This window comes from Glycine soja, chromosome 2 (assembly GCF_004193775.1).
Source record: "Glycine soja cultivar W05 chromosome 2, ASM419377v2, whole genome shotgun sequence".
In the NCBI taxonomy this organism is placed as follows: Eukaryota; Viridiplantae; Streptophyta; class Magnoliopsida; order Fabales; family Fabaceae; genus Glycine; species Glycine soja.
Genome location: NC_041003.1, coordinates 4,621,859 through 4,643,573, shown reverse-complemented (window position 1 = coordinate 4,643,573; position 21,715 = coordinate 4,621,859). Strand labels below are relative to the sequence as shown.

The window sequence follows — 21,715 nt, the reverse complement described above, 5'->3', positions numbered from 1 at the left end:
ATTGCCCGATAATGCTAAAAGCATATTGGTCTAATTTGTGATCAATTGTTTTGCGAAGAATTCTGATGGGTTTGGTTGAAATCCTTTTCATTATCAGATTTATCATATTCCTTCTCAGTCATCTACCATACCTTCTGAATTGCCTTTACGCAAACATCTTTTATGAGTTTAAGAATTGGAAAAAGAAAAATAGGTGTCTTAAAAATTTATATATGTTCTTGATACCACTTTGAAGGAAATTGGTGGAAAATGAAAACATTCAAACTCTCCTAAATCATAACATGCTCATTAATTTTTTTGTATTGTATCCTCTCTGTCATCCTTTGCAGTAGCGACGGAAGCGTCTTGTTTGTTGTTAGTTCATGCCAAAGCATAGTTGGTGTACTCAGCCACAGCCTCATTCTCTATTCCCATTCCACTTCAAAAATTGTTAATTGAGAGTTATTTCTTTTGTTCCGGGTTTTGTGTTTTGTAGAGTTTTTTAGCCACCAATATGTGTCAATTTAAGTACGAAGATATTTTATAAAAAAAATTGTGTTTTGTGATAACATTTAATCACCAATAGCTTAAAAGTATAAACTACATTAAATCTACAATTAGTTAAGGATGAAAATGAATCGTTTTAAAAATATAAAGGGCTAGAATAATTTTTTTAAAAAATGAGAGACCAAATAAAAAAAAGATGAAGGATCAAAACTGATATATAGCCTTTTTTAAAATATGCATTAAAAATAAAAAGTTAAATAGAAAAGGGTTTTGAAATTAATTAGATTTAAGGAATGTATATAGAGAGAGAGAGGGAGGAAGAGGGAGATCCACTTATTTTATAGAGTTACTCCTCATTCTTATCATTCATAAAAATAATTTAATAAAAAATTAAAATTCTAATTTAATTCACAAATATGTGAAAAATACAATAATTATGTTTTGTCATTATGCTTTTTTAAACCTTTTGTCATTTAATTATAATGTTTAAAGATCAAATTCATATTAAGTTATACAACATGTTGTGATACTTTTTATACATTCAAGAAATAAAAAAAAAATTCTTTGATGGACTAAATTTTCATGACTTTACACTTTTGGAAACAATACGATGATTTATCCTTAATTCATCCTCCACCTTAGTATTTACTCATCATTAAAATAGTATTCTAATGCATACAACTTTTAATTTTAATTTTATATATAATTTGTCAAGAGGTTACAATTCCAAATTCAATATTTCATGGAACCCAATCAATAATTTGATTTTTAGTAAAATCGTATATTAAATTTACAAAATCTTATAATTTTAAGTAGGCTAAATTGTAATTTTGATTCCTAGTTTTTTAAATTCATGATTTTGATTTTTTAAATTTTTAATTATAACATTTGATTCTCCTAATTTTATAAATTTATAATTTTGATCCCTTGATAGATTATTAACTAATAATTATGATTATTAGAGATATTAAATTAATTATAAATTAAATAAAATTATTAATCTTTAAATTTTTTCGATAACAAACTATTAACCTTAATTTGATGTTACCGCTGGTGGAGTTATATGCGATAGTGAAAAAAAAGAGATATTTACAGAAAAGAGAAGGAACACAATGTCATGAGAAATTAAGATTAATAATTTTTTATTTAATTTTTTAATAATTAATAATTTTGATTAATTTATAATTAACTTAATAATTTAATTATCAAAATTATTTGTTAATAATCTATCAAAAGGACCAAAATCACCCATTTATAAGACTAAGAAAATCAAATTATAATGAAAATTTAGAAGGACCAAAATCATGAATTTAAGAAATTAGAATGATCAAAATTATAATTTTACCGTTTAAAAGTATAAAAAAACCCTAATAATTTAGGTTAAGTTGAAAATGATCCAGCTCACTTTAGCGTACTTCTACGCTCGAATGAAAAGAAATGCAACGATAATTTGTATACATTTGACGCTCAAATTTATATACAATGTTGGTAAAAAAAAATTATATTATCAATTATAATATTCTAAATGACTTTAAAAGTAAATAATTATCCAAAAATCAACGAAAGTAAAATTCACAATTAGCTAACAATGTAAAAAATCTCTTTACTAACACGTTGTAGTTAACCTTAACCTGCATTCTAACATTCGTGAGAAAAAATGTATTGTCATTTGTCAGTTTGTCGCGATAAAAACCATATCAGAATTATAAATTGTTCACATTTTTTACAATTACTTTTAAAATGACATTAGCGTGGCTCAAAAACCCGACTCATTTGATGAATTTTGTGTCAATCAGTATTTCGATAATAAAATGAGGCTTTGCTCTTCGAAACCTCTTTTCCTCAAGAACAATATTATCTGATCTGATTTCTTTGACAATAATAGCAGAAATTTTTAACCGAAAAGACAGAACTTTACAAATTAGAGAAAAGTTTTCACAGAATCAGCTAATAGCAACCTTAAACTGATAGAGTTTCCTCTAATTACGTGAATCAATTCTACTATGTGTGCAAAGTCCAGTATGCCTTTTCTTCCGAACCAGCCAGAGTTGTTCTAACACGGGTGAACATATATACAAAACAGGTGCTTTTACACTCGGAAATTACTTGAAAGGTAATCAACTTGCCTCTCAATGATATGATGCTTGTATAACGTAATTATTGTCCCTTAACACTCTTTGCCTTCCTCTTTGTCTCTACGAGTGAAACAAGAAGAGTACATTTCTTCTGGATTTGTTTCAATTCGTCCTCTAAGTCCACAACCTATTTTACATCAGCAGCACTAAAAAAATTTAGAACGCAACGACTATTTTAATCATAGTCATCAAACTTTGTTATTTGACTAATATTACCGTCTGTTTCAGTTCAGTCTCTTTTTGCCTGTACTCCTCACACCTGCGGAAAAGGGTTTCAGTAGGATTCTATTCGATAATATAACAGGTAAACAAGAAGCCAAGGCACCTCAAGCAAGGTATATATACACCAAAGTGATTGTCATGTTAACCTTGCATTGCCAAAAGTATGGAAAAATCATACAAAGGTCGACATGTCATGTCATACGTATTAATGATTATTATTTGTAGTGCATTGAATAGTAAATTTAAGATATTGCGATAAAGTAGAAAATCTTGGATTAGTGGGAAGTTTCAGGTATAAGATTGCAGGATATAAATATCCAATCCAACAAAGTATTTAATGAGAACCATGTTATTTCTGGAAAAAATTAGGAATGTTCTGATGTAAATCATTGTCAACGGATCCTAACCCATATACATGCAAAATTATTGAAGAGAATAATACAAGGTAGATAAGATCACATCCAAAAACAAAATAAGGAGATAACAGAACCAAGGTCAATATGCTTTTGGTTGATGTACAACAAACGGATCAGGGAAAATGGTAAGCATTACATTGAAGGAACAAGTATAGCTAGTAAAAAAGAATACGGATGAAAATGACAAATAGTTTATTTGTCTTAAAAAAGACAATTTAAAAAGTTGATTTACCTCTCGAAAAGTTTTATGTTTTCTGCACAGATTTCATCAGGAGATACAGATCCTGGAGTTTCTACTATTGTACCCTGTGAGAAAAAATGCATGCTCATGAACCCCAAATTGTTGCATACCTAACAAACAATAGAAATATTTAATTCAATGGCTGCAAAGTCAATGGTGTTTCTTGTGTACCATTCAACTGGTGCATACAAACTGTACAGCCCTAATAGTAAAAAGATTGTGCTGAGCAGAAATGTTACTATTGATGATGAGAGCAAAGGTTGAGTTGGGAGCCTATGTTAGAGAGAAGTCTTAAATTCAGTTAGTTTTCAGTTAGTTGTAAAAACTGTTTGTGGTTACTATTAGCTGTCTCCTTAGTTAGTTAGTATGCTGTGATTGTTGAGTTGGGTGTCGCCAAGATTGGTGGTGTACAAGGTGTGTGAGGTTGGGAATCCATTGAAGAAGGGAAGATTTAGAGGAAAGAGGAAAGAGGAAAGAAATGGAGGATCTTGCCACGCTTGTGGAAGAATCAGAAGGCTCTGATACCATGTTACATTTAGAGAGATAGAGAACTGATAGAAATCATAATTGTGTTTCCATTGTTGATGATTACAACAAAGGTCTATATATATAGAGCAAAGTTCACAATGAGGCCTAACTCTAACTCTAACAATTACTAACTGATTCTGTTAGTAACTAACAGAATCACAGCATACTAACTAACTAAGAAGAGACAGCTAATAGTAACCACAAACAGTTTTTACAACTAACTGAAAACTAACTGAATTTAAGACTTCTCTCTAACAGCCTATAACGGAAAGTAATAAAGTGACTACCAATTGTACTTGATATGCAATCTATAAATTGTGCAGAAACAATTCAGATTCAGTCACAGACCTCAGAGAACTAGACAACCACCTAGATGTTCAAAGAGTGTACATCTATTCCTGATTTTGCAATGACTGAAGGGGAACATGGTGCATCTAGCTCTAACAGAACTAGTGTCTTTTGAGCAAGCAATCATTGAACCTGAAAGCAAAGCAGCAATGGAGGAAGAATTAAGGGCTATGGAAGAACCACACATGGGAGCAGGTCATATTGATATTACCTTACAACAAAGGGTCTATTGGAGTGAAATGGGTCTACAGAGTGAAGGTAAAATCGAGTGGAGAAGTTACAAATTACAAGGCTAAGCTGGTTGCAAAGGGGTTCCCGCAAAATGCTGGTTAGGAATACAGTGAAGTGATTGCACCTGTGGCCAGAATTGAAACCATAAAAATAGAGGTTGCTACAGCCATTTTTAGAGGTTGGTCATAACATCAACTTGATGTAAATCAACCTTTCTAAATGGGTCACTAGAGGAGGCAGTTTATGTGTGTTAACCTCCTGGTTTTGAAGTGACACTGACTGGACAAGAAAACAAGGTGTCAATTAAAGAAGGCTTTACCTATTGGGTTTCAACAAGTGTAGAGCAGAATATGGAGTATCAGAGCTACTGCAGGTGATCCAATAATTGTTTGCATGTAGACAACTTACTGGTTACTAGGAGCAATGCAACAAAAATTAATGAGTTTAAAAGGAGATTAATCTTGGATTGTTATCCTATTTTTTGAACAAGGAATTTGTTACTACAAGTGATGGAATTTATATGCATTAAAAGAGGTGTACAACAGACATATTGAAAAGATTTCACATGTTGGATTGCAATTCTACTCAAACACCATTGTGGTACAAAGTTGGAGAAGGAAGGAAGGGACAAATTGGTAAATAAACCTTGTGCAAGCAGATTGTTGCTCCTTGAGATTTTTGTTTAGCGGCAGGCCTAACATAGCTTATGGAGTAGGGTTAATTAGTAGATTATGGATCATCCAAGGCTTTCTCACTTGCTTGCAGCTAAGAGGATACTAAGATATGTGAAAGGATTTTTGGACTATGGGTTCTCAAACCATGGCAAAAATGTTTCTGATGAAATATTTGGTTACTATGACTCGGTGGTGATAAAACTGACAGCTTGTACAGCAAGATATGTGTTTAAGATGTGTCGAGCATTTATTTCATGGTGTTCAAAGGAGTCAGTGGTGGCACTGTTCTCATGTGAGACCTCAATGAGAGCTTGTCAAGCCTTGTAACTTGAGAAGTTGATGTCAGAAATGAAGATTAGAAGATAAGAGCCTATGAGAACACTAATAAACAAACAATAAGTCAACTATAAGCTTAGCTAAACACCCTTTTGCTCATGGAAGGAGCAAGAATATTGAGACAAAATTCCACTTCCTCAGAAATTCAGTAAAGGGACGTTAGAGTTGAAAAATTGCAATACTAATGAGTAGTTGGCTAATTTTTAACAAAGCCTCTTAATACTGATTGATTCAAGCTAATAAAAAACATCATAGGGGTGCTGTATATAATTCAGTTAGTGGTTATATGCTAGTGAATTGTTAACAAACTACTTGTAAATGTGTACTATAAATAGTGATGCTCTGTATATGTGATAAACAGAAGTGAGAAATAAAATTTTCTATTCAATACCATATCTCTTATCTTGTTCTCTCTCTTTTCTTCTCTGTTCATGTAAGTGATCTCATTCATTCTGAGTGTATGCTCTAACAAATAATGATCATATTTCATTCCACATACAGTAGCAAGTATATGATTTCAGGCCATACATCAGAAAAATACAATCTTCTGCAGATTACGTCAACTACTTACAAGGTGCTCATGACGCAAACCTTGCATGCCAGTCACTGCAAGACCCACAACTGACTGACTCAGACCACTTTGATGCTCAGCTACCAAGCTAGTATCCTGTTGATCAGCAAGCAACTGATTCTGTGGATTAGTTGAATGTTCAGCTGATTTTCGAATGTGGGCTTCTTTTACCACATTTTTTTGTGATTTCAAATTTGGTGGCTGATATCCAACCAAGTGACAGTGTTCTCTCCTGTTTAGTCCAAAACAAATTTCACCAAATCAAACCCTGTCAAGCCCATAATGTTGATGTTATGAAAAGGCGTATCAGGAAGCTCTAATCAACTTTTCATTCGAAACAATTAATTACTGGTAATTGCACAAAAATAATGCGGCAGAGGGTAATGCTTCTGCTAATCTATATTTACTATGATTCTCACTCTAGCAAATTCTGCTAGCTTTTATGATTGAAACTTGTGGCCACTAAGTATATATAAGGATCTACAATGGCAAATATAATCAACTTTCATGGCCAACTTAATCCACTGTATTCTTTAAACATATAGGGACCCTGTTGTGAAGCAAAAGTAGCTAGCCACTTATTGGAATGCATACAGCTTCCGGCTGCAGTTATTTACTTTTAAAGAAATTACAACTTGAACTAAAGAGTAAAACTCCAAGGAACATTAATAGAAAACCAAAATTGAAAGCATCAATTGCAATCATCTTTTCAAATAAAACTGGAGTCGATAAGCTTTATTAGTTAACACATGAACAATCATTAGGACAATTTATTGATGGGTGCAAGTGAATTAAGAAATTAAGAAATATAAAACATTAAGGAAGCAATAAGCCATGTCTGTATAAAGAAATTCAACACTAAAGTATGTACAACCTTCGTAGAAACCAAGATATATAATTCTACAACAAAATAAAAGAAAACTGTTCCAAGACAAACTATGTAATACAGTAACAAACCAGTAATCCATTGTCATTTGTTTCAGTTTGTTTTCCAACCGAATGAACAGCACTGATCTCTCAAAATCCTGCTTGTCATGCGCTGGTTCTATAAAATTGGCTTCAAGAACCCCTAAATATGTACCAGTAAATTTAAAAACCTGGGAATTTTGGAGTAAGGATATGCAGTATAAGAGTATACATTACTCTAAGTATATTTTACTTAGAGTGATGTATACTCTTCTATGCAGAGAAAATGCAACAGCGAAGAAAAATAAAAATATACCAACAACACAACGCCCTTTTGATGAACCATCAGCAACTACTTTCCAAAAGGGCTGCAGACTCACAAAAGGTTAACCACATCAGAATTAGAATTGGGAGCAAATAATACATTTAGAAACAAATTCCTATTGCAGTTGCACTGCAACCAATAAAGTAATGTGTAGGTCCCTAAACTTCCATCTTTCAATTGACATTCTATATGTTCAAATTAGAGTTTTAGAGAGGGAGAAGGGGCGGGGATGGAGATCAAAGTGATGGAACACTCCAAGTTTGTAGACATGATTTCATATTATGTGTTACAATATGATGCTAACTAAATATGGAAACAAATTATGAGATAGTAAGGAAATATAGAAACTAACCCAAGGAAATAAAATGAAATATGGAAACTAATCCTAAAAGATAATCTAAAATACTCTAAATTATTCTAAAATATAAGGGATAACTACATTTACCTCCCTTGAGGTTGGTGCTTAATAAATTTATACGCTTCTCAGTTGAAAAGTTACACCTACTCCCTTGCACATTGCTTTGTTATTTTTAAGATAACTATGTGTATGGTCAGCACATAAAAATAGGGAAGATATGTGTAGTTTTTTAAAAATGATAAATGTCAATGTATAAAAATAATATATAAAATAGGTAAAAATTTAGTATAAAAAGGTGCAAGTGTAATTAGCACTCAATTCAAGGGAGAGGTCAATGTAATTATCCCTAAGTACAATTAAAATAAGATTGGATATTTTTCATATATTTTAACACACCCCTCAAGCTAAAGCTTATTAAGCATTAAGTTTGATACAAATAAACCCTTTAAATATAATATGGGTTCACCAGATATGGATGGAATTATCACCATCCAAGAGAATATATTAAATTGCACATGGAAATTTAATATTGAACATTTCACACATTTATATCTAAAACTGGTGGTTTGCTGATGAGAATATAAACAAAATGAAAATACTTGAAAAGCCAACTGAAAAAAACATTATTTGAGATAAGGGATTTCAAGCATTCATTACATACCTTGATTAGGCGATTTTTGTGGTACACATTAAATCCAGTAACCTTAATTTCTGCAGCCTCCTTTATAAATCCAATGGTTGTCTTTGTCTCCACTATAGCCTATAATATACCAAATTCATCAGTTTGAAAATCTAAGGAAAAAAGTCATAGTAAAATGTCCATGAGTGATAATTGATAAGGTACTGATTGAATAAACACTGTTATTTATAAAAACATTCTCTTTTTGTGATACTGATACGGAAGAAAATCAATAGAAGAAAGAAAAAGATACATTCAAGAAATGAGGGTGACTAAACATTCTAGAGTATTTAATTACAACTTACTCGTATGTTTCTCTCTCAATATCTCTTTCTTCCTTTCTCTTTCTACAGAAACTATGAATATTCTCCAAAATTCCTATCTAGCCTAACCCACCTTACCCATGTGAGACATTATGCTACTTTTCTTGGTCCTTCTCTAGTCTCTACATACTATAGTATTAGGAGGTTTATCAAAATTAAAAAAAAAATATCAGATAAAATATTGCAAGTTTAAGAAAAATAACCACTCTGCTGGTCATTGATTACAAATTCTTTATTTAATACTTGGAGCATAAGATCCACACAAACAGGTTTTATGTCAAGCAGACTTATATTCATGTATATACATAGTATGAGGGATATTATGCGGAAAATGTAGCAAGTTTCATGGTAGTGCCGTATAAAAAATTGCTTTAAACAATTTTGAATTGCCACTCCATATCATGGATCTAACCTCATTTGATGCCATGGCTAGCTGAGGCTTATATGGAATTACTTTTGAATATATTAAATCGTCCACAATGTTAAATTGATCCACAAGTTTCCCCCTTAGTATGATAGAGAAGTTAGAAAATTTTCTAAGGTACAACATCGAAACATATGCCTGAAACATATAAAGCATCAATCAGAAAACAAAATAAAAATTAGAAAACGGAAACAATAAATACAATTGAAATCTCAAGTATTACCCGTAAAGAAAAACGAAGGCGGTAAGAAATATGTGACTGAAGCTGAACAGTTTTTTTGCACAAATTTTTCTCAGCTCCATGGGTGGCCTCATCTCTCAGCATAATATCCTGCGCAAAAGACCAAAGAAGATCATGGCTGCTATCACAGATACACTAATGTGCTTGCTACATCACAAATATACACTATAATAAATAAGCCAACTGCACGATTATCTTAACAACGAGACTTGTGATAGGAGCAGAAAATTGACCAAATATGGTAGTTGGTACACAGCAATTTGTAAGAGCATTGACATAGGTGACTAAGATGTAGCAAAATGGTTCACAATAACCAAATGTACAAAAAAGATCATTATACCATACGAAAATAAAGTTAATGGCGTGCTCAAATTTTAACTAGTAGAAGTTATTTCTTTCATAGTCTGTTAACTTTCAGTTAGTTGTAACTGTGTAACTCACGGTTGAGTCAGCAGTCAGTCCTTAGTAGTCTATAATACATACATATACATTCTCAACAAGGAACCATTTATCAATTTCAAAAATCCTTTTTTCAGATCTTTCTCTCTTGAAACCCTATCTCTATTTCTACTAGGGTACCATGAGTTGCTAAGATCCTCACCGATTCACCGTTGAATCCTGAAACTTGTGTAACTAACTAAAACTTAACATACTATGACAATAGTGTTGAAAGGCTTTACTATAATGTGTGTCTTGGATGACCACACTTGGTCTTTATTTATAGTAAGCAAATTGAATCAGTATTGATTACATAATACATAGGATGAATCTAATAATGAGTAATAAGGATGAAATCCCAACTTGCTATCAAATAATAAATAAGAGAATAAAATTCTTTAGTGAATGTTTGCAATGTTTTCTTATTTATTTTGTCACAACTCAGCCTCGATCATAAATGCCTGCATTCCCGACATTTGTTTTGGAACATGCCTGTCCTACTCAAACCTTCAAATTTTTCAAGAAATACTAACCAATACATTTGAATATTTCCTCCATCTATAAAGAATATCTCATAATGCATTTAAAAAACAAACCTGCAAATGAAAAAGTTCATATAACAGTGAAGAAATACAACATACCTCAGCATCATCATCAAAACTCAATTCATATATCCCTTCATCATTCAACCACAAATTGTATATTACAACTTTGGTTCCATGTGATCCTATATCATCAAACTGAAAAGTATAAACAAACTGGTCAATGAAAGGAATCCACAACTAACCAACTTTTTAAGTGTAGAAAGAAGAGTTATCAATGGTTCTCTACAATACATTCAACTTATGACATACATCATTTGGAGGTGGTTTGCATGCTAGTGTTTTGGATAGTTGCTTGAGACAGATTACGGTATTATAATGAGAATTGATGTCAGCATAATAGAAAAGGTTAGGAATATATATAAACCTAGTAATGATAAGTGTTAAATTATTTCACTTCCTAAAATTGGAAAAAAAATCTGCTTTTAACTTTTCACTTCAGCAAACCTCATGGACATGCATAAGAATGAAATTCCACAACCAATGTCAGAATGTGAGCTATGAGCCTAACTTAATCCTACAAAACTGGCTTATAAGGTGAGGATTGTAACCCACCTATGTAGTCTATCTCTGCATTATCTTTCGTCAATGTGGGACTTCAACACACCCCTCTAATCCCTCTATCTAGGAGTGACCATAATTTAGGTGGCTTTTTCCAACACCTTCCCTCACGTTGAAGACTATCCGCTTGTAGCGTGACAAACACAGAAGGCCCATCAATGGGTCTAAGATAGGCTCTGATACCATGTTAGATTTCATCTTAAATCCAACTGGCATTAAGTGAAGTTGTCCAACAAATATATAAGTTGTACCCAGAGAATTGAGGCAAGCAGTGTGGAACTTCCTTCCTAACACCCTTCCTCCACATATGACTGCCAAATCAAGTAAGCCTACTAGAATAGACGATTTACCAATATGGGATATAGGGAAAAGGAAGAAGAAGCACACTATCAGTTACTAACATGAAGATTGCAGAGGGGTGGGTAAATGGTTAATTGGGAGTCGAGTATTTAAGCAACATTAGGAACTTAGTTTCAGCCACACCCTACGCTTGGACGGTATGCATTACCTACCACTTGAATTTTTCCTAATCCTCTCCTGAGTGCAAGAAGAACCAATTTCATCTCTAGCTTCAAATATTGTTCCCACAACATGAATATGCTCCGAAGAAGGGAGGGCCCAACCTTCGCACCTAGCCTGCTCAGCTTGTCCATTACTATCGCTAGCTTCAACACTCTCAGTCCATTTAAGCAAATACTTTTGACCCTTTTCCTTCCATTCTTCTTCAGAGCCAGCAAGTTCATCTTCATTTATATTGTGCAAAGTTTGCCTAGTATCCACCCTACCATCTAAATTCAGATTTCTTGAGAGATAATGTCCCTTGCCATGAATGTCTCTAGTAATTCATCGGTCTTTCACGTCCACTTTCATTTTCTCCCTCTCTACTCTCTCATTCCCTCTCAATGAAAAGTGCATCTAGAGAGACAAAATGCAAGGATCAGGGGGTGGCAAGGATCCTTCAATTTTGGTGATTCATTTGCTGGTTTTGGAGGCTTTGGTTCCTTTGGACCTCCTAGAAGTTTAATCTCAAGGTTTTTTGGGGGTAGGGACCCATTTAATGATCCTTTCTTTGCCCGACCTTTTGGAGGGATGTTTGAATCTAGTCCCTTTGGTGGTCCTATTGGATTTCCTTTCCCCCCTAGTATGAATCCATTTGGGTTCCTTGAGCATCCGATCCCGGGTAAGCATCCATTTGGGTTCCTTGCCCGCCAAGCTCCAGAGCCTAGTAGACAAAGGAGGGGACTAATCATTTAGGAATTGGACTATGATGAAAAAAATGAGGACACGATGGAGGAAAAGAAAGGAAATCTGAGAAAATATCATTAGGTCAAACGGTGAACCCTTTGTTGAACATCCATATGATAAAATTGAAGGGAAGAAGATCAGACAAGCTGAGAATGAGAACAAAAGCAGTATAATTGGACCTCAACCTCACAGCAATACTACTGGGCCCTAGCCTCAATCTCACAACTTTTGCTCCCAGAGCTCAATAGTCAGCTAGGGTGGTCCAAATGGAATGTATTATACTTCCTCAAGGACAAGGAGGGGTGGAAGTGATGGAGTGACCTTTGAATAAAGGAAGGAGGCTGATAGTTCAACAAGGCAAGCTTTTTTTTTATATTGTGCAAAGTCTGCATAGTATCCACCCTACCCTCTGAGTTCAGATTTCTTGAGAAAAAATGTCCCTTGCCATGATTGCCTCTAGAAATTAGGTGAAAAGCTTGCCTTGTAGAACTATCAGCCTCCTTCCCCTCTTCAAAGGTCACTATCACTCCTTCTCCTTAGAGGCATTCCTGGCAAGGAACATTCTTTCTCAAGAAATCTGAATTCAGATGGTAAGGTGGATACTAGGCAGACTTTGCACAATATAAAAAAAAAGCTTGCCTTGTTGAACTATCAGCCTCCTTCCTCTCTTCAAAGGTCACTCCATTTCCACTCCCCCTTGTCCTTGAGGAAGTATAATAAATTCCATTTGGACCACCATAGCTGACTGTTGAGCTCTGGAAGTAGAAGCTGAGATTTAGGCTAGGGCCCAATAGTATAGTTGTGAGATTGAGGCTGAGGCCCAGTTGTATAGTTGTGAGATTAAGGTTCTGGCCCAATTGTATAGCTCTGATACCATTTTGGAATGTGGATTTTGACCTAACTCAACCCCAAAAGCTAGCTCATAGGGTGAGGGTTATCCCTCACATATATACTCTATCTTGGCCTTATCTTTAGTTAATGTGGAACTTGGGTTTTTTCAAATACACAACCTCATGCCCAACACTTTTGAGCTTGGTGCATGGATAACATGGTGAGTGACCCTTTAAATGGATCTAGGATACGCTCTGATACCATGTCAAAATCTAAGTTATGAACTTAGCTCAACCCTACAAAACCGGTTTGTAAGGTGAGGATTGTTCCCCACTTATATAGTCTATCTCGGCATTATCTTCAGCCAATGTGGGACTTTCAACACACCCCTTTATCTAGGGGTGACACACAACTTAGTGGCCTTTTCCAACAACTAACAAAGCCATAGTGTCAAAGTTTAGCACATATGAGAAAGTTGCATATGGTTTTGGTAGAAGATGCTAACATCTTGTGGCAATATGCAATTTAAAATAGAATTTGGTGCATAAGCTTGGAGCATAACTAATCATTAATGAGGCTTTTATTGCATGAAAATTGAATTGGGATAAAGTTAGACATTTCAGCTTCTATTTGATACACTCTGAATTGAATGAGTGAATAATTTAGACAATGTATCTGAAAAACTACCCGATGACATTTCTAAAGGATAAGCTCTTTCCTACAGGCAAATAACTACTAGAAACACTACCAAAAAATGATAACTGAATCCAAAAATAATTATTTCTGATGTTTCCAAATGATAAGTTTTTGTGAATATACAATGAAATGAAATGAACCTGAAGCATGAGCTCCTCCTTTGATGTGAAGGGAGACCAATCAAGAATTGTTTTCAAGTTGGCTGACCATTCATGCTGTGAGCTATAAATAATTGGCTCAGCCCAATGACCAGATATGTCAAAATCTATCTGCAAGGAAAAGGAAACTGAATAAAAATATGAAAGCAGAACAAATCCACTGATACGTATGTAAACATTAAAGGAAGGAAATGTCACCATTGGAACAACTACATCATCTTGCCCAGTTCTACGCAAAAAGGTATAGGATAGTAGACCCACACTTTGCGTGGCCCGGCTGAAAAATTAGAAGAATTTAAACGAATAAAATTTCATCCACAACTAAAAGTTACAAATTGAATTCCAAAAGATGAACTTTACATATAAAACCCAAAAGGAAAAAGGCCAGAATGGAAAATATGCCTTCAAGAATAATACTAGCACACTACTCATGACACAACCATGGGAAACGTGGAAAACAAAAAGAGGAATTTACAAAGAGAAAATGGAAAAGGAGAAAATTTTGAATTTTTGTTTCTGCAAGTTATCTTTTCTTTTTATTTTTTCTTTAACCAAAAAAATACATTGTTACCCATGTTTTCTTTCTCTCTTCTATATTTTCTTTCCTCTCATCCAAATATAGTATTAGAAGAAGATATTTTAATTACATAAATAGAGGAAAATAAAGATGGAAGGCATATTCAAAGAATTAAAAGATAGTAGAATGCCTTGGAGGAGAATTTTTTCTCCTATTCTCAAATATCCAATAAAATTGTTCATTTCCTTGTATCTAGCAATTTCCCATTTATCTTTCCTAGGTTCTTACTTCATAGTTCATAATAGGAAATATATGGGAGAAGTCAATTAGTGAGAAGTCAAACAGAATTGACAAGTGGTAGCATGGCATAGGTGAAGCAGGCATGGGCAAGCATTGGATGGAGGTAATAAGATGGATTGGAGAGACCTTGAGTAGAAGAGGGCACTGAATCTATGAAGGGCATTTTGTAAGGCTTCCACCTCAGAGATAGGGTAGCTATCTATGCTTCTCTATGTCTATTTTCATTTGCTATTTTTTCCTGTTATTTGTTACACTAATTAGAGCAGTGCTCTTTTCTTTCCCTATAATTCCAATGTGATTAACATGATATATCAAATACTGATACAATGAATTGAGAGCTATACTAGCTCTTCTTAAGCCTATATACACTAACTGGTTACCTTCTGTCAAAAGCTTAGGCCCTAAGGTCTACTAATAAAGTTCAGAGAGAGAGAGAGATATGAAAGAGGAAAACATTATTGATGTCTTGAGTTGTTACAAACAGAGAGAGATTTATTTATATAATACAGTGTACCTTGTCACACAAGCTTGTCCTAACTAACCGCTAACTCAGCATATATCTAACAGAAAGAGCTATACTAGAACTTTATAACACTATCATCTACTGATCATACTAGGTGAATCTTTCACCAGTCACTAAACATTAAGACACTTTTCTCTGTTTAGTAGCTATCCTTTCTATAACATTAGGATGAAAACAGTGTATAATTGCAGCTTAAGCAAGTCTGCCAAGTGAATCAGGAATTTATTCAACAGAAAAAACAAGAAAACATGAGACACCACACCTACACTACAATATCAAAACATGCCCAAACCAAACCCCTATTATACTACAAGTAGTCATCTAAAATTGATGCAAATCATGTCAAATATGGCCTGCAGCACAAAGGAATAAACATATTAGGTAATTATACTAATTAGTAACATAAACCTTCAAGCACTTATGTTTGTCAACAGCGTACTTGTTCACCTCCATAGTACCATTGCACCCACACATACTCTCCCAAACAGTTCAAGTTAAAAGTTAGCATCCAAAGAATAAAGCATGTAAGATCAATTCAACAAGAAAAAAAATAGAAAATTTAAGATAATTAAAATCAAATTGCACAAACCAATATAAAAAATGTACCCTGAATGCATTGCCCGACTGAAAACAATAACATCAGCACCCAATCTCATGGTACTAGTTTTGAAACCATTGCCATCTAGAATAAAACATGATGTTACTTGGAAAGTGAAGAATTTCAGAGAGAAAGAGAAATTTTATTAATCTGAAAATATGATAAAAGTCACTTATGTACTGTTACTGATATCTAATATTTATACAGGCAACTGAAACTTCTAGGAAGCTAAAGCTCTATGTTATAGCTGTCATAACAGAATGTAATATACTACATACTGGATCACAACTAAACCATATTCACCCCAAAAAAAAAGGCTTAATTATACTTTTGGCTACTTTAATTTGGAATATGTATGATTTTGGTCTCAACTTTTTTAAGTCAATTAAGTCCCTCTAGTCTTGATACCTACCATCTCTCCCAACCCATCTCAGTCACTTCCCAATGCCTGCACCTTCCCCTCCCCAACCAGAAACTTCCTCACCTACCACTATTGTACCTCAATCTAATTCTACTTCACCTCCTCCATCCAGACCTACCAATATTCACCTCATGGTTAAAAGGTCCAAAGCTCGAATTCACCCTACACTTCTACTCACACATGTGGAACACCAAACATGCCCTGCAGGACCCTTAATGGCTTGCTGCAATGCATGATGAATATGCAACACTAAAGAGGAATAATACTTGGAGTTTGATCCCTCTGCCCCCTAACAAACTTCCCATTGGCTGCAAATGGGTATTTCGGACCAAATTTGCTTAATTATAAAAATAGAAGAACTTAATAGGCTCAAAAATAGAAATCACACAGTCCAAACTAAAGGAATTAAAAATGCAATTAAGCCAAAAAAAATTTAAAAGAAACACTTCATAGAATAAGGCAACGATAATAGACAAGCAACTTAATAGCACAGGTATATCTTCTACGATTTGTAGTCATGATAAAATAATTGACTTTCTTTTTAAGAGAAAAAGAGAGATAAATGTGTTTGAGTCCCTGTGTAAATATTTTCATCATTGTTCTCATCCTAAAATACATAATATAAACTTAATTTCTTTGACATATAGGTGACTGGTTCACAAACTTACAGATTGGACTAAATGATCGAGAAGTAGAAAAGAAAAAAATAACCATGTAAAAAAGATACAACTAAAAGATAACTTGTTATCTCACCAAAAACAATTATCATATGAGAGTGTCTAGTTCTTTTCTCTTATTTTTTTCATTTTAAAATGACAACATCATTGCAAAAATGCCCCCTTGTTTTCATGTTGTTTCTCATTTTGTTTCCTTCATAAAATGTTGAATATGGGAAATGGAATGAAAACAAGAAAAAGCTTTGGTAATTTTTAGTGAAAATATATCAACTAAAAATTAAACAGAAAACAAATTGAGCACCTTCTAAAAAGATATTAATGTATATGCAAATATTAACTATGGTAGAGTTTTTTAAGCCACATGCAGAAAAATAAATGAATAAAATATATTCAGATACACTGTCCAATCGTTGTCTTTGACTTCTTTGATGAATAACCCAAGCTCATGCATTTTCGAATTGCATTAGGGTTCATTCCACCACCATCATCTGCACAGGAAACACGTGCTCCAGTAAGCCTTTGTTGCCAATAACTTGAATATCAAACCAAAAGAATTACTATAACAGTAAAAATTAGTCTAAAATATATGAATGATTGCTTAACTTGTTTATTGTTTATAAATTGGTCCCCTAATTTTTAAAAGTTCTAAAATGGTCCCCTATTTATTTAATTAATTAATGACATGTTAATCCTCGTAAAACTTTTCGTTTTCGATTTTCAGGCATGATTTTTAAACCTTTTTTTTTGTTGATTTAAGACGTAAAATATGCCCCATTAAATTCACCTACATGGAAACTAAGGGAACCAACTAATGTTCGAAACAAAAAGGGCTATAAAAGTGGTAAAAGTGAGCCTCATGGGCAATAAAGAAAAGTAAGCCTCATTTTCAGTTTTCTGGTTGCTCATGAGACTTACATTTGGTCTGAACTCCAAACAATAGTTGGTTCTCATAGTTTTCATGCATGAATCTAATGCGACAAGTTTCATGTCTTGAATCAATCGAAAAAAGTTAAAAATCATGCCCAAAAATTAAAAAATGATAAGTTTTACAAAAGGACCAACGCGCCATTAATTAAATAAATAAGGGGATCATTTTAGAACTTCTAAAAATTAGGGGACCAATTTAGAAACAAAAAAATAAAAGGTTAAGAGACATTCGTATATTTTAGCCTACTGATTATGCATGTTTGGAATTGGATACCTAGAAAACATAATGCTGGTGAATTATCCTTCTTGACATCAAGCTTATCAATCTTCACGAAAGTTGCACCATTTTGATTCTAGAAGTATACAGGAAAATTCAGCATTCGGTGATAGTCATACTCTAAAAAAACAATTCTTAAATAGCTTATTAAAAGTTCCATATTGGCATGTCTTAGTTGAAGGTAAGTTTTATTTTTATGTATTGGACACAACTAAAAAGAACTACACAGAACCATCCTTATAAAGAAGGTTGGCTATAGAGGGGGGAGGGGTGTCCAGAATACAAAGAGGAGTGGAACCACGCCTCTGTTCGCAAGGGAATGAGCCACAGAATTAGCCTCTCTTCCTATGTGATGGAAAGAAATAGACCAATCTCTATCCAAGAACTGCAAGGGCCTCAACCAGAGAAGAATGAGGATGGTGGGACGGACAAGTTTTAGCTTGCTAAACTTCCACAATTGGTTGATTATCAGTTTCACATTGTAATTGTCTTAAACCAGTGTTCCAAGCAATGGTTAGGCCATGAATTAAGCCCATATTTTCAGCCTTTATAATATCCCCACTGCCAGCAAAGGAGTAAAAACTAGTAATCCAGGTTTTATTACAGTCACTAATGATTCCTCCTGAACCAGTATCAGCAAGCAAGCAAGTAATTTTCCAGTTTTAAAGCCAAACAAATATGACTAAGATTAAGTTAATTCAAATTCAAAATATTCATGTGCCATTTAAACCATATACATATGTTCCATTCAAATTAAAATACTTTTGTTTGAGAAATAGTGATACACATAAATTACTCCAAGACAGTAACTCGGGCCAGGGCACTAGTGGCAGTGGCAGATCCATAGTCGATTCAGGGGGTGCGTCACCTTTAAAAATTACACGTAACTATCTTGAATGTGTATATTTTTTATCAAGGAGAAATGATCACTAAGCATGACTACTAGTCAAAGGGAGTTCATACCCATGCACATGGAGAATACAATTTTCTATCCCCATCAACCAGGTGAGCCAACCCTTGTTGGTACACCAACTTTGAAATGCCATAGTATAAAGCCAATCAAGAGAGCATTTAAAGCATACAACAAAACTCAACGATATTTTTTTCAAACTGACTAGGAGTATCTTATCTAACAGCCTAGAAAAGAGTAAATTATTTTTTACTTGAATCATACCTCGTCAACAGCATTATCCACAAGCTCAGCAATTGCTGCCAATAATGAAAGGCACATATTATGAATGACCAACATATTCACAAAATATTTAAAACAACTCTTAATTTAACATTTAAAAGAAACATTAAGATATCCCAAAAAATCTTCTTCTTGCTATCCAAAATTGACGAAACACTCATTTTTATTACTAAATAAAACCCACTTTAGTTGTAGAAACAAACACAGACAGCAATTTGAAAGTTCAAATCAATAAGATATGTACACAAAGAGGGTCTTCAAAGATTTTCTATTTGCACGGTTAACACTTAATATAGCCTGAGAGCATAGGTTGCATCAAGCTCTGGCTTTGCCAAGCAACCAAACTCATGAGAGGTAGAAATTTGCAGTAGTTGCAAGAAAGAGCTAATTAGTACCACTATATTCCAACTAAACAAAATTAGAAAAGCAACCATGTGTATCTTCGTAAACAGACAATTACATTCCAAACCAGGAACAAAATCATGTCAGGGAGAAAATTTCCAGGTCACTCAATAGAAGTAAATTACACATCAAACCAGACCATAAAAAAAGAGTAACATTGTTTTTGGAGTGTACATATAAAAATTTGCACTATAAGTTGAACAGATTTTGCAAACCAAATTTCATGTTTGGAACAACTTTCAATGAAGTTATTTGCTTTATTACATTACTTGGAATATGTACAACAGTTAATCTAATAAGAGAAAAATTAACTATTCAGATTAATAAAACTAAAAGCAAACCAAATTTATACACACAATTTGAATCAAAAGGGTTTCAAAAGCAAATGAATTCTTATCTCAGAACTTTCAAACAAAGAATTTCTTCTATAAATTAAATCAACTCCCAAAATTTGTTCAAATACAAGAGAGCCAAAGAAACCACACCTCCAAAAGCCCATTTATGGGAAGTTGCATTAGAATGCAGAAACTTGGGGTGCACCCGAGCATGTTCCAAGTGACCTGCAATTGAAGCAAAAACGGTTAAGGGTATGCTTGAATAGCAGGGTTTGGAGGAGAAAGAAGAATAAGGGTTAACTTTGGGACCTGAATCAATAATTTATTAACAAAGCCATCACTCATCAGGTATTATGAAGGAACCAAATGACCGTTAATCAGCAGCCAGTTTTCAGTTCTTAAGTTCTATTTTGTAGTTATGGTTGTTGTACAGTGATATCATCAAAAGTGTGGTTCACACACCATTGTGCATACATAAATACACACTGATCAAGCATTGTTGTGATTCAGTGACTGACACTCAACTGCGATCTCAGAGATTTCCCTTTCTCACTCCATTCAATTATTCACAACTTCTACAGGTAAACATTTTTTTTCAAAATGAAACCAAGGTTTTTAAAACCAATCAAGGACCGCGATTTTCACCACAAACACAAGGTTTTTAGAGTGCCCGCGACCGAATTTGACTGAATTTGTCCGCAATTTCTGGCAATATCAAGGAACACGACGACCAAGACCGCAATTTAAAACCTTGAATGAAACATTAGCATGCAAGTTTCCGACAGTCAATCATTCATTTTTCTTAAAACATTATACAACTGTATGTACCCTTTCCTACCAAATTCGTTCATCTAAACATAACCTACGAGAATAGTGTGAATTATGAAATTAAATTTTGAAGAAATTAAAAAAATTAAAACTTCGTAGGGCTAAATGTGCAGAACCTTGGAAGGGAGCGGGCTTCGAGGAGGGACCAACAACGTAGTCCCCGGCTTTCCAGAAGCTTCGGGACAGGCCGTCGGAGGCAGACAGAGAGGAACTCGACGAAGGGGTTTCTTGCTGCACAAGCTCAACTTGTGGCGACGGAGTCTTATGCGACGACGCGTCGTTTTTGGCCGGAGCTACCGCGGCGCCGCCGTCTTCGTCGCTGTCAATGTCGACGACGGGGACGTCGTTTTGCTCTGTTTTGGGAAGCAGGGACATGGGAGCGGGAATCGAGGACACTCGGAGATGAACTCTAGTGCCCGGTTTTGTTTTGTTTTTTTCTATAGTGAAATACGGAAGACGAGCGTTGCTTTTGTTCAGGCCAAGTAGTAGAATTTTAAAAATTAAAATAAAAAATGTAATTGTGGTTTTTTAAATTTCTAAAAAAAAGCTTAGGATATGTTGATTTTTTTTTAAAACAGTTTTTAGCGTCTTTTAATAGCATATTGTTAATTTTTAGTTTATAGTTTTTTATATTTTTATTTTTAATATATATATTTATTTATTATTATTATTTTAAAATAAATCTTAATTTTATAGTTTTTATATTATTTTATACTTTTTATTATTTTAACAGTTAATTTTAT

General features: G+C 33.9%; 1 protein-coding gene across 9 annotated transcripts; it reads right to left on the bottom strand.

The window, feature by feature from the left end:
• Nucleotides 1–2,258: 2,258 nt before the first annotated feature.
• Nucleotides 2,259–21,419, bottom strand: LOC114381805 (protein MICRORCHIDIA 1-like). 9 transcript variants are annotated; one of them, XR_003660085.1, is made up of 20 exons: nucleotides 21,089–21,419; nucleotides 20,295–20,369; nucleotides 19,390–19,424; nucleotides 18,213–18,291; nucleotides 17,410–17,499; nucleotides 15,922–15,997; nucleotides 14,174–14,252; nucleotides 13,958–14,086; nucleotides 10,524–10,622; nucleotides 9,427–9,534; nucleotides 9,192–9,341; nucleotides 8,439–8,537; nucleotides 7,411–7,462; nucleotides 7,146–7,257; nucleotides 6,189–6,420; nucleotides 4,588–4,731; nucleotides 4,377–4,508; nucleotides 3,672–3,773; nucleotides 3,492–3,565; nucleotides 2,838–2,880 (listed from the first exon to the last, which is right to left on the bottom strand). XR_003660085.1 is itself a non-coding variant. In XM_028341024.1 (18 exons), exons 1-18 carry the CDS (start codon nucleotides 21,345–21,347, stop codon nucleotides 2,644–2,646), a joined length of 1,941 nt encoding a protein of 646 aa, XP_028196825.1. In that variant the 5' UTR covers nucleotides 21,348–21,419; the 3' UTR covers nucleotides 2,259–2,643. The 9 variants fall into 9 exon arrangements, 4 of the variants coding, with proteins under 4 accessions (XP_028196825.1, XP_028196833.1, XP_028196853.1 ...); XR_003660081.1 differs by lacking the exon at nucleotides 3,672–3,773; XM_028341024.1 differs by lacking the exons at nucleotides 3,672–3,773; nucleotides 4,377–4,508; nucleotides 4,588–4,731 and adding an exon at nucleotides 2,259–2,748 and having other exon boundaries at nucleotides 3,492–3,610.
• Nucleotides 21,420–21,715: the final 296 nt, after the last annotated feature.

What these genes read in the sequence shown, in the direction of transcription:
- LOC114381805 (XM_028341024.1), bottom strand. Translation starts at nt 21,347, where the DNA reads ATGTCCCTGCTTCCCAAAACAGAGCAAAACGACGTCCCCGTCGTCGAC. An exon ending in ACAAAAATCGCCTAATCAAG is followed by an intron (nt 7,463 to 8,438) that starts GTATGTAATGAA and finishes GTGAGTCTGCAG; the next exon opens with CCCTTTTGGAAAGTAGTTGC. An exon ending in CAAATGACAATGGATTACTG is followed by an intron (nt 6,421 to 7,145) that starts GTTTGTTACTGT and finishes TGGACTAAACAG; the next exon opens with GAGAGAACACTGTCACTTGG.